Source organism: Tursiops truncatus, chromosome 14 (genome assembly GCF_011762595.2).
Source record: "Tursiops truncatus isolate mTurTru1 chromosome 14, mTurTru1.mat.Y, whole genome shotgun sequence".
In the NCBI taxonomy this organism is placed as follows: domain Eukaryota; kingdom Metazoa; phylum Chordata; class Mammalia; order Artiodactyla; family Delphinidae; genus Tursiops; species Tursiops truncatus.
Window position 1 is genome coordinate 65,156,925 of NC_047047.1, and position 13,001 is coordinate 65,169,925.

At 38.0% G+C, this 13,001-nt stretch overlaps 1 protein-coding gene across 1 annotated transcript; it reads right to left on the reverse strand.

Annotated features, from left to right (window-relative positions):
* Window positions 1–26: 26 nt before the first annotated feature.
* On the reverse strand, window positions 27–12,039 carry YPEL5 (yippee like 5). Its single transcript, XM_073791473.1, has 3 exons — window positions 12,022–12,039; window positions 3,377–3,541; window positions 27–1,934 (listed from the first exon to the last, which is right to left on the reverse strand). The coding sequence occupies exons 2-3, from the start codon at window positions 3,515–3,517 to the stop codon at window positions 1,710–1,712; spliced, it is 366 nt and encodes a 121-aa protein (XP_073647574.1). The 5' UTR covers window positions 3,518–3,541; window positions 12,022–12,039; the 3' UTR covers window positions 27–1,709.
* Between the last annotated feature and the right edge of the window lie 962 nt (window positions 12,040–13,001).

Sequence of the window (13,001 nt, forward strand, 5' to 3'; positions counted from 1 at the left end):
GAAAATAAGTAGCAGTTTTGCACCAATGCAAGACAAAATATACTTTATTGTGACAGCAAATGCACATAGTGCTATAGGTAAGGCATGCTACTAGGAATCTGCATATAATCAAAGGCTGGTATGGAAATGAATGGGAATCAGTGTTGTGTCTTAATGCATGAAGATTTAGTCCATGGTGAAGGAAAGAGAAGAATTTGTGTCCACATATCTCAAATGCAATATTATACACCTACCAAATCAGAGGCCTATGCCTCTAACCAAGAGCCCAAAGGCAAATAAGAGAAACTTAATCCTAACTGTACTCAGAAATCACATCTAGTATCAATAACAGAAAGATTTTGCTAACTAATTTGAAGCAAATTTCATCTCTAGACAAAGACCTAGAAATTGAGCAAACATCCATTCATTCATTTAGCCAATTTTAACGCCATTTATTCCACCAGAAATACTCGAATATCTAGAAATAGTTTGGATAGAGAAACATTTACATTTTAATACTTCATAATGTTGTAAATTTTGGGCTAAAATAACCCCCTGAGTCAAATTTGATCCCTTTCTATTTGAAGGGGCCAAGTAGAATTTCAATTTCAACAGCTAAACTTCTGAGGGAAGATCTGAGAAAATAATGCTAGAAGATCTAGTCCTTTGATGTAACTATCAGGCTCCACAGACTTGTCAAAATCAATGCAAAACTGAGGAGGATAGGTTGAAACACTTTGCAAAGCAGTAGTTTTAGATAGGCTGCTTCACTTCCCTCCTTTTAAAACAGATGCAGATGAAATGCTTTCTGCATGAATGCACACTGACATTCTGTTCAACTGTTTTCTAAATGCAATACTGTGGATTTAAACAGTATGCTTTAATTTAAACAAAGTAGAATCTTATACACAATTTAGCTTAAGAGATGAAAAGAAACACTACTATGAAAATTACTTAACAAATACTCTGCTCTTTTAAAAGGTGATTTTAAAAGCAACACAGGACCAAAAACATCCAACTATTACTTTATTTATATTACTATGCTTAAGTTACATGGAAAAGACAACCAAGCAGTTCTGCCCCATATCAAGAAAAGTTTCCAATCAACACCAATTATGTGGTGACAAGTAACTAGGAATGGTGACATCTTTGGGTCAAGACTGACAAGGAAGAATGGGCTCTGATGCTACGGTTCATCTCCAACAAGAATATGGCACAATGGCCAGCACAAGCCATACTAACACTGAACCTTTAGCGCTGGTCACAAATTCGGATCTCTTCTCTGAAGCTAGCAAATCAAGTGAAATAACTGGGTTTAAAAAAAAGTTTTAAAATGAAGCCCAAATAAATTTAAGAACCATGCTCTTGACACATTTTCCTTTCAAAATTTACATAAAACACTTTTTCACTCTAATGGTCCAGATATTTTTCCTCACATAGCCCACCATGTAGCTGCAGATAGACTATTCTGCCTCAAGATGTAAACATAGGGGGGAAAAAATTAACGGCATCCGCATAATATTCTCTCTACACACTGCTGTTGGATGGAAAATAGAAAATTTAAAAAAAAAAAAAGAAAGAAGGAAAGAAAGGTTCCATCATAGATTCTCACAACCTCTTGTTCCACAGTTCATGAATCCGACTCTGATGCTAAGGTGACAGTGTATGTAAGTAGATTTTTGTTTTCAGTGAAGAAGACCTGGGAAAAAGATGGATTTATCTCTTTTTCTTCAAGAGTTATCAGATGGTACATGCTCCTCAAAGCCCTCACTTTCTCGAACTAGCGCACGTTCTAGGATCACACGGCCTTCCTTATAACGCTGGCTGTCTTCAGTGGCAAACTCATAGATCCATCCCAGTTTGCTATTGCAGTTTTTGCAGCTCACATCTCGAACCATGTGGCGGCCAGTGAGCATGACCCGGTCTTGAACTTCACTGTACTGCAGGTTAACTACCTAAGAAACATGTGAAAACAAAATTGCAAAGCCATGTAAGTTATCTGCCAAAAATGGTACACAATATTTTTGTTGGTGCAAGAACAGCAACTTCAGAAAAACGAATAGCAGTTGTTACTTTAGTCAAACCTATAATACATTTCCCAAGAGCTATTTTTACAAACTGCTGGGACAGGTAAGCATCTGTACTCAACTGGACATCTAATGTAACCATGCATTATTGTATTAGTCTAAGTCACACTATTATACACGTTAGTTACACTTCTGTGTTATAGTGAAGAGTCCTTAACTTGGAGTCATAAAACGTAGGTCTGGGTCCAACTGTTATAATTCACCACTCAATGATGAGTACAACTATGGCTACCAATGCAAAAGAACCTAGTACGCAACAGGTACCCCATAAAAAGAAATTTGGCAGATTTGTTTCTGAAATTACATTTTATCTATAAAGAGACTGGGGTAGATTGCAATACATAGTTTTCAAGTGGGTTCAGAGAATCTGTGAAGAATTTCCAATGATTCTTAACAACCAATAATCTTCCACACTTTACTTTTCTGTAAAGAACCAGATAGTAAATATTTTTGGCTTTGACGGCTATATGGTTTTTGTTATAGCTATTTAGCTCTGCTGCTGTAGCACAAAAGCAACCATAGATAACACATAGAAGAATAAATATGGTTGTGCTTCATTAAACTGTACTTACAAAAACAGGCAGCTGGCCTGCCATGGTGTGCCAACCCCTGCTCTATACCGAAATAAAGAGCAAGGGGTATATACGCTATCAATTCTTTGAGAGAAAAAACTTATTTCTAAGTGGAACAGGGGAGTGTCCACTGGAGAGGTTTAAGTTGAACTTCTAAGAACAGGACCTTGGACTAGTTCTGTTCCTTAGCGTAAAGTATTTGGAAATTCAAGTTTGCTGGTACACATTAGATTCCAGGAGGCAGAATCACATCAACCAATTTCAAAGCCAGCCAGAAATTAGAGAAGGAGGCAGACTATACACTAATGTGTAAGTCAGGAAGCGCTCTTCCTGTTAGCAAACCTCTTAGCCAAATCATAATCAGAAGGATGACTGGTAGGCATAAGTTAAAGCAAGGGAAGTTGGTTAGATGATCCTTATTCACTTGCACTGTCAAACTATGACAGCTTAATGCAGCTACCTCTCTATAAGGATAAATCCGTGATATGGGGGTATCTTGGCCCCTTCAATAGTCTGTGAAGTAACTACCAAATTCTTACACTGAATGTCTTCTGAAGCAACGGAGACCACCCTTCTTATTATAATACAATCTTTAAACTCTCAACAATCAGTTCTATAGAGCACTGCTCTCATTCTGACTCTTCCTGGCATCTCCATGCTCTGAGGGGTATTCTGGTACTGCTATCAAATATATCCACTGAACCCACTTAGGAAATGAAACTGGTTTTCCCCACCAACCTTGTTAAAAAGAAATGCTCTGCCAGTGGCGCCTGTGAATCGAGTGGAGATGAGTTCTGAGCGGTTGGTCAGGATCGTATCGCAGTTTGCACAGGAAAACAGACGGGTACCACCAATATGATCAAGGAAAATCCTGCCCATTTTTATAGCTGAAGTTCTAAAAACCTAGGAGCAAATGGAAAAGGACAAGAAACACATTATGATTTTTTGAAAAAATTTGTTAGTACCTACTTGGTGGTGTCATAGAGAACCATTTATATACACATATGTGATCTCTTTATAGTACTTAATACGTGAAATAGCTGACTCTGAACAAAAGGATCCAAAGTTCACACACTGAGGAAACAAATAGGCATACCCAAACTAAGAACATTTTAGAAGCAGTAAGTCAAGGAAGTAAACATGCTTAGGAAGGCCAAAGAATGGTATCACTTCTCTTTTGATGGGTATGAAAAAAACAGGAAGACAGTGGAATATCAAACTGAATGATGAGAAGCACAAGCAGAGAGGTGAGAAAAGAGGTTTAGCACAGGGTTAAGTATACATTCTGAGTATGTGTAATTTGAGAAAAGACTTGTGGGATGAGAGTGGGATGATCAGATAAGAGTAGAAAAAGGGGCGATCAGAAAACAAGAGGGTAGTCTGGTTCGAGAGCATGGGGGGCCTGGCTCTCTGGTCATCAGGTGCGTCAACAACCACGAAGGGGTGATGGCACTAACAGTAGTTAAGTTTGAGTCTGTGGAGCACTGTACTAGGATGCTTTACTTATTTCAAAATCATCACGACAACTCTGTGAAGTTATCGCCCCCATTTCAAAGATTACCCAAGGTTACTAACTGGTCAAAGGTTACACAGTTTCAAGTACAGAAAATCGTGACGGGAATACGGCTCACCCAAGTCAAAGCCAAAATTTTTCCATTACTCTAACACAAGAAGAGGACACACAAGATGGTCTAGGCTGGCATAAGGCTAGTAAAACAAGAACAGAGAAGAAGGGAAAGATGAGCCGTCGTTATGTAGCTTACTATTTTTAAGAAATCCTTCCAATTCAACAAATCACAGAAGTTCTGAAACATTGCAAAAAATCTCTGAATCCAACTTCTGAAACAAGGATAATCACACTCCAATATTTTAAAACTTAGGAGAGTTAATATATGCAACTCCTTAAATTCACTGCAATTAATCGCCTAAAACAGTATTTTTAAGATCTAGACATAGTCAAGAACACACTATAGCTTTTCATTTTAAAAAGCATTTATTCCTGCGTGTAGTGATCAGCTCCTATGTTTTAAATATTTAACATTATATGTCTTTAAAATGGCACGCAGAGCTAACACAGCTACCACTATGGAAAAGAAAAATCTAGAAGCCATGTGTAATCCACTGTCATCTTAAACTTGGGGAAATTCCATTACAAATTAAAAATTCCATTCCTTCTAACATCTGTCAACTTCCTCAGCCATTAGGCAGTTCTAATGTCATCAGAAATGTCATTATCACAAAGATAATTATGACTCCCATTACACATTATGATATGGGAGTTTAATAAAGAATGAAAAACAAATAGTGACTATAATTACAATGTATAGCTTGTAAAAGGAAAGCCAGTGCACTAACAAAAGTGTCAATGAGTAAACCCTGGGTAAAAACACAAGACTTATGACATTTAGCTTTCTGATTGTATTTCTGCAAAACGACAACAGAAGGTAAGACTTGCTGTCTATTGTTTCAGTCTCTAGGATAGCATTACTTTTCCCAGATGCCTAAGAACACATTATTTGTTATGCAAAGGTCAAAGGCTGCAAATCTGAGGCCTGCTGGCTGAATTCATTTGGTGGCAGAGGCATACAGCAGTGAACAAAACAACCCTTCCCTCACAAAACACAAGTGGACATGTTTAATCTGGAGCACAGTTTTTTACTTTTAATAAAAAACCGCTGAGAATCACTTAAAATTTGAGAGATTTCATTAAGAGCCTGTATTGGGCCTTTAAAAAAAACAAAAAACAATGGGGAGAGCTGGCAACACAGGGCATATATTCTCATAGGGCAACAACTGGCTAGAGGTGAGTGGTGGCTGCGACTCCCCAAGCTAGGCCATTTCATTTGCTTTGTGTCCATTCTGTGCCACAAAATTACTTCACCTGTTAAGACACTTGAGTTTATGACTCTTGATATAAATTAAGCATTCAACAACCCTGTGAGTAGTTGATTTTGGTCATCTTTCTTAATACTGGTCATTTAGAGAAAGGAATCAACAGCAGGGTTTTATAGTCTCACCTCTGAAGACATAGTCCTCAGAATCTATATTTCTCTGAAAACTAGTATTTGTGCAGTAATTTAGCCTCCAGCTTGGGCTTCTGGGAACTGTTACTTTCAAGCCAATTTTCCTTCAAACTTTTAAATACAATATTCATCTTGTAAGTTATTTCAACCATAATGCAAGAATAACTATATATTTTTGAATTGACTGTGACAGATACAATACTATTGAGGAAAATGTTCAGAACTTCAAAATGAACTCTCCTGATACCTTCTACCTACATCTCTATCTTTGGTTCAGTATTACAACATAGCTGTGGCCATCTGCTTGCTACTGGATACATGCAAACTATTTCTAAATGGGGTAAATAGATTTAACATGCCTTCTCTTCCCTGCTTCAAATTCAGACTATTTTTAACTTTTACCCAGCTATTTTTTACTGGATTCAGTTACATGATTCATTACCAAGACTAAAAATATCTGTACAGAATCACTATTCCCAGTTGCAGTTGCTATTTGGAGAGTTCTATATATGTTTATAAAACTGTAAAATGTAGTTCTAATTTGCCAAAAGAGAGAAGCCTGAATGCCATGGAATCCAGCAGAAGCAAGCAAAACACCACTTGCTGTTGAAGGTCTCTGGGACATAGAAAAACCTTCGCAGGCCATTGGGTCCCAGGTGTTAGGCTTTAGCTTCGCTGGGCTAGGAGTGCAACCTAGTGCTCACTTCCCCTGTGCACATTCGGGAGGACTGACGTCAAGCAGACTGCCACTTCCTTACAGAAGGGGGAAGGTTATTAAAAAGCTAACACATAACACCTGAATCAGGTTTCTCTGGACCTGGACAATATATTGAACTCTGTCTTAGACTTAATAATATGGGACACTGCATTTGGTACTTTACATATCACATTTAATCTTGACAATTTCTAAAGTAGATATTATCCTAATTTTGAAGAGGAAGAAATAAAGACTGTGACTTTATGAAACCATCCAAACTGGGATGTGAACTAAATTCTGCTCCAGTTCTTTTCACCCCACTTACTCTCTAGTGACCAGAAGAGACAGCCAGATTCAGTCCTTCTCCCTCAGATTTATCATGCACCCCTCCTGTCTCCATGCTGAACCTGCTATATTCCCTAACTTTGTTGATGGCAACTCCAATCACTCTCCTAAACTAGAAACCCTGGCAACTTCTTTAAGAAACTGCAAAATTGACAATACCTCCGCGATCGCTTTTCGAGGTCTTTCCTCCCCCTCCCTCATCAATGTCTTAGTTCAAATTCTCATCACTTCTAGATAAACCTCTTGTGGTCAGGGAGTGTGCATTAGTAAATGCAACATACATTCACAGGTGCCACTACATTTATGCTAAATTAGATAGTGCTACAAAAGGTACTTCAGCCTTACTTACAAAAGACATGGACTTCAGCCACCCCTTTCTAAGAGCTTATACAGACCACTCCTCTACAAACTTTGAAACTTTTTATCTGACAGGATAGAATATAGCTGATTCTTTAAAAACAATTTTCTTAAAGGAATAATTTACATAACATAAAATTTGGCCATTGTAAGTGTACAAATGAATGACTTTTAGTAAATTTACAAAGTTGTGCTACCATCACCACAAACCCTTTAGCTTTAGAATATTTCCATCACCTCCCCCAAATCCCCACAAACCCTTCTTCAGTCAATCTCCAGCCACAGGCAACCAATGATCTACCTTCTGACTGTTTTTACATCTAAATTATTTCCCAGATATGCTAATCACCTTGCTTGGATTTAGAAGAGTACCAAATATCTTCAGTCACATATCTCTAAAATATCTTAAGAATGAATTGCTTTCACAGATGACTAATGTTCTCTGTATTGATTCTGGGGGCACTTACTGTGTCCCTAAGTAATAAAATGTGTGTTATGGTATCAGTGTTGAAGTTCAAGTTTATAACCAAAATTAGCCCCAAACTCATCATTAATTAAAGCTTTAAGACGCTCTCTTCCTTTTTAGCATTTCAAGCAAAAAAGAATCTAATAATTTTAATTTTTATAAGTGCCATTCCCCAAATAATTTAATAAATAAGGTCTCTTGGGTACTAGATTTTCTTTGCTGTAGGTTATTGAAACCTTAAAAGGTGGAAGTAAGAAAATTATCAAATTTGAGTGTTTAACTGGAAGCCTAACATCAGTTCATTTGAAATTACTGGAAACAGTAAGGTGTCAGGTTGAAAATATAAGTGAAATTCACACATGATATGTTGATATTTTAGTAATTGATTTCAATTTCCTCCCTCTTCAATAAATAGAATTTAGCTACCTAGAATTTTCAATTTCTATTTTAATAGGAGACTCCAGTGAAGCAATAGATTAAGACCTTTACCTTTTTACAGTTTTTTAAATTTATAGGAGTTATAGAATCTAAGAGAAAAAATAGTTTTTCTCTTTCAGAAATCCATGAAAGACAGTCTCCAGGAATGTATTATTTTAAAAATTAAGACATTATGGACTATATAATTTCCAGGTCAATAAAACAATTTTCTAAAAAAAGGTTTTTGGATTTAGTTTTTTAGAGCAGTTTTAGGTCCACAGCAGCAAAATAAGGCAGAGATTTTCCACATGCTCCCTGCCCCAACAAATGCATACCCTCCCTCATTATCAACATCCTTCACCAGAGTGGTACATTTGTGACAACTAATGAACCTATAATGACACATCATAACCACCCAAAGTCCATAGTTTTTTAGGGATCACTCTCAGTGTTGTACATCTTATGGGTTTAAACAAATGTATAATGACATATATCCATCATTATGTTATCACTGTTTTAAAAATTCTCTGGGCTCTATTCTTCCCTCCCTCTACCACCAACCCCTGATCTTCTTACTCTCTCCATAGTTCTTCCTCTTCCAGAATGTCATACAGTTGGAATCATACAGTATATAGTCTTTCCAGATTGGCTTCTTTTTCTTACCAATATGTACTTAAGGTTCCTCCAAGTCTTTCCATGGCTTCATGGCTCATTTCTTTTCAGTGTTGAATACTATTCAACTGTCTGGATGTACCAGTGTATTTATCCATTCACCTACTGAAGGACACTATGGTTGCTTCAAAGTTTTGACAATTATGACTAAAGCTGCTATATATATCCCCATGCAGGTTTTTGTGTGGATATAAGTTTTCCATTGGGTAAACGTCGAAGAGTGTCACTGCTGGATTATATGGTATGTTTAGTTTTTTAAGAAACCACCACACTGTCTTCCAAAGTGGCTGTACCATTTTGCATTCCCACTAGGAATGAATGAGCTCTACAACCTCACCAGCATTTTGTGGCGTCAGTATTCTGGATTTTGGCCATTCTAATAGGTGTGTAGTGGCATCCCACTGTTTTAACTTACATTTCCCTGATGACATATGATGTGGAGCATCTTTTCATGTGCTATTTGCCATCTGTGTATGTTCTTTGGTGAAGCATCTGTCAAGGTCCTTGGCGCAGGTTTTTTTTTTTTTTTTTTTTGCTGTACACAGGCCTCTCACTGTTGTGGCCTCTCCCGTTACGGAGCACAGGCTCCAGACACGCAGGCTCAGCGGCCATGGCTCACGGGCCCAGCCGCTCCGCGGCATGTGGGATCTTCCCGGACCGGGACACAAACCCGTGTCCCCTGCATCGGCAGGCGGACTCTCAACCACTGCGCCACCAGGGAAGCCCTTGGCCCAGTTTTTAATTGGGTTGTTTTGTTACTGTTGAGTTTTAAGAGTCCTTTGTATATTTTGGGTAACAGTCCTTTATCAGATATGTCTTTTGCAAATATTTCTTTCAGTCTGTGGCTTGTCTTTTCATTCTCTTAACATTGCCTTCCACAGAGCAGACTTTTTCATAGTAATGAAGTCCAGCTTGTCAATTATCTATTTTCATGGGTCATGCCTTTGGTGTTGTATTTAAAAAGTCATTGCCATTCTCAAGGTCATCTAGGTTTTCTCCTATATTATCTTCTAAGAGTTCTATAGTTTTGCATTTTACATTTAGGTCTGTGATCCACTTTTGAGTTAATTTTTGTGAGTGGGGGTGTAAAGTCTGTGTCTACATTCACTTTTTTGCATGTGAATGTCCAGTTGTTCCAGCACATTTAAGGTTATCTTTGCTCCACTGTACTGCCTTTGGTCCTCTGTTAAAGATCAGTTGACCACATTTATGTGGACCTATTTCTGGGCTCTCTATTCTATTCCATTGATCTATTTGTCTGTTCTTTCACCAATACCATACTGTCTTGATTACTGTAGATATATATTAAGTCGTGAAGTTGGGTAGTGTCAGTCTTCAGACTTTATTCTCCTCCTTCAATACTGTGTTGGCTATTCTGGGTCTTTTGCCTCTTTATAGAAACTTTAGAAAAAATTTGTTAATATTCACAAAGTAACTTGTTCGAATTTTGACTGAGACTGCATTGAATTTACAGAACAAGTTGAGAAGAAATGACATCTTGACAACATTGAGTATTCCTATCCATGAACACGGAATCTCTCTCCATTCATTTGGTTCTTGTTGATTTCATTCATCAGAGTTTTGTATTTTTCCTCATATAGATCGTATACACATTGTTAGATTTGTACCTAAGTATTTCTTTGGGGGGGGCGGGCGTGCTAATGTAAATGGTACTGTGTTAATTTCAAATTCCACTTGTTCACCACTGGTACTGATTTATACACACCACACACACATACACACTAACAAATATCCTGTTCATTAGTCTGGTTCATTGCTGAATATATTCTTTAAAAGCAGTGGTCAGCAAACGAAGATCTACAGACAAAATTCAGCTCACCACCTATTTTCATATGACCCAAAAGCTAAGAATGCTTTTTACACTTTAAAATGGTTGGGGAAAAAACACTGAAAGAATATTTTGTGACATGAAAATTACATGAAATTCAAATCTCAGTGACCATAAATAAAGTTTTATTGGGACAGAGCCATACCCATTTGTTTATACTTAGCTGCTCTCTCACTACAATGGCAGAATTTGAGTATTTGCTACTTAAACCTTATGGGCTGCAAAGTTCACAATATTCACTATCTGGCCCTTGACAGAAAGTGTGCTGACCCTTGCTGAAAAAATTGTTTGGAGAGCAGAAGAGCTTTTCATTTAAAAAGCAGACAGTCTTTCTCAGAAAAAAAGGAAACTTGATTGGCATTCAGGTTTAAGGATCAACAGGAGTATCCAACAAAATCAATTTAATCCCACTCCCCTCTTCTTCATGGATTTTCTAACTAAAGTCCTTAACTTTCTGTAGTAAATTCAGCATGTTGAAGATCAACAATACAAAGATTATAAAAATAGATAGTATACCCAGCTGCTGCCTCCTTCTCTCTCCACCCCTAGGATTTAAACAATGTAGCTCAAATACTTGAACTCAGGGTTCAAATCTCAGCTCTGCCGCTTAAAAGTTGCATAAACTTTGGGTAAGGTATCCTCACCTCAGTTTCTTCATCTATAAAACGGTGACAGCAGTACCCATCTCTGAGTTGTGAAAATTAAATGGCGATAATACATTTTGAGAACAGTGCCTGGCACACAATAAATGCTAAATAAAGATAAATCTAGTAAAATTAGATTATCTTCTTCAACATTCTCCACCTGAACTTCCCCCTCCAATTACAGATGAAGAAAGCAAGGCTCAGAAAGGATATGAAACAAACAATATTAACTGGCTTCATTTCCTGTTAATCACTGCAAAGCTAAGTGACCAGGTGACAGAAATTACATGCAGGAGGAAAGTTAGAAACCTTGTGAAGCATCTCAAATTCTCAGTATCATAATTCTAGGTCTTAAAATAGGCACTTGACCTCCCTGTAACTAATAATCCAGTTGGGACTCAACCCTGGCAAGTAGAATTCACAGGAGGAGGAATCACACTTCCCAGCCCTAAAAATACCAGGGAGGCATCTCTAAGAACCCTCTGGTGGGAAAACACCCAATCCACAGATAGACTTTTCCTTTGTAAAAGAATTATTTCCTCAGGGCATTTCCACAGACCAGAAAACACACACTCTACCCAACTCTAGCTATCATTGGACAGGTAAGAGTTTTTCCACTGCACTAGGAGGTGGTGGGCAAATACAAGACACAAAAACTCTCTCCTGCAGGGAACTGAGTGTGCAGGAGCCTAGTGCAGAAAGGGTTAAAGGAATCTGCCCTTCCAGGAAAGGCTGTGTTTTGCAATGGTTTGGCTAAAATGGAAACATGCGGGAGCAAGCTTGTATATCTGGTTTTCAGTCTCTTCCCTCTCCAAAAAGGGAAGGAACAAAACTCAAAGGACTTTTAACAGTGCTGGGCTGATTACTATAATTAGCATCTAACTCTACTGTTATCTCATCAACTATTTCATACCAATTTGTGATGAAGTTCTATTGAAAACCTACAAGAGAAAATAATAAATTTAGTTTGATCCACAAAACCAATTTTCCAATTTTTTTTTTTTTTTTTACAAAATGTTCACCAAGCCAAGGTTTCGGTGACACAAGAAAGCTATGCTTTCCTCTTGTTCTCTTGCAATACCTGACCAGTTTACTTTGCTGTTTCAAATGATGTTCTGGTTGTGCAATCAGGTCTTCATTTTTTTTTTTTTTTGCAGTAAGCGGGCCTCTCACTGTTGCGGCCTCTCCCGTTGCGGAGCACAGGCTCTGGACGCGCAGGCTCAGCAGCCATGACTCACGGGCCCAGCCGCTCTGCAGCATGTGGGATCTTCCCGGACCGGGGCACGAACCTGTGTCCCCTGCATCGGCAGGTGGACTCTCAACCACTGCGCGCCACCAGGGAAGCCCTCAGATCTTCATTTGACAGTAACTTTTATATTTTTGTTCTTGCCTGCTAATAATGCCTTTGTTGTTGTTAAATGTTTTCCAAGCTCACTGTTTCTATAATTCTTATTGTTCAGTTATCTCCAGAAAATAAGACTAGTCATGTAACTCAGTGAGTCAGCTAAACAATCTGAGTTGGTAATCGCCCCAAAACAGCTTTTGGCAAGACAAATTCAAGATCTCTCATTTGCTGTGATGCAATACCATGAGTCAAAAAAGCCTCTAATTGGATGGACTGGAGTACAATTTAACTCTCTGGTTTCCTGATTCAGGTGTCAAGTAGTAAGTTTCATGTCACACCTAAGGTTCAGTTCCTACACCACCAAGACATTACTACACAGGATTATCAGAGAAACTGATATTGGTTTATATAGCCATTTAGGCACTATGAAACCTAAAGTGATAATCTGGGCAGGATTATACTTGGTAGGACTATCTTCACATCTTAATATTTAGGATTAGCCTCATGTCTCATGGGCTGTTTTTCTGGAGGGTAGTAGCTAATTTAAT

Excerpts from the sequence above, each read along its gene's own strand:
- YPEL5 (XM_073791473.1), bottom strand. The coding sequence starts at position 3,517 with ATGGGCAGGATTTTCCTTGATCATATTGGTGGTACCCGTCTGTTTTCC. Across the intron at positions 1,935-3,376 it reads GAGCATTTCTTTTTAACAAG|GTAGTTAACCTGCAGTACAG; the intron begins GTTGGTGGGGAA and ends CATGTTTCTTAG.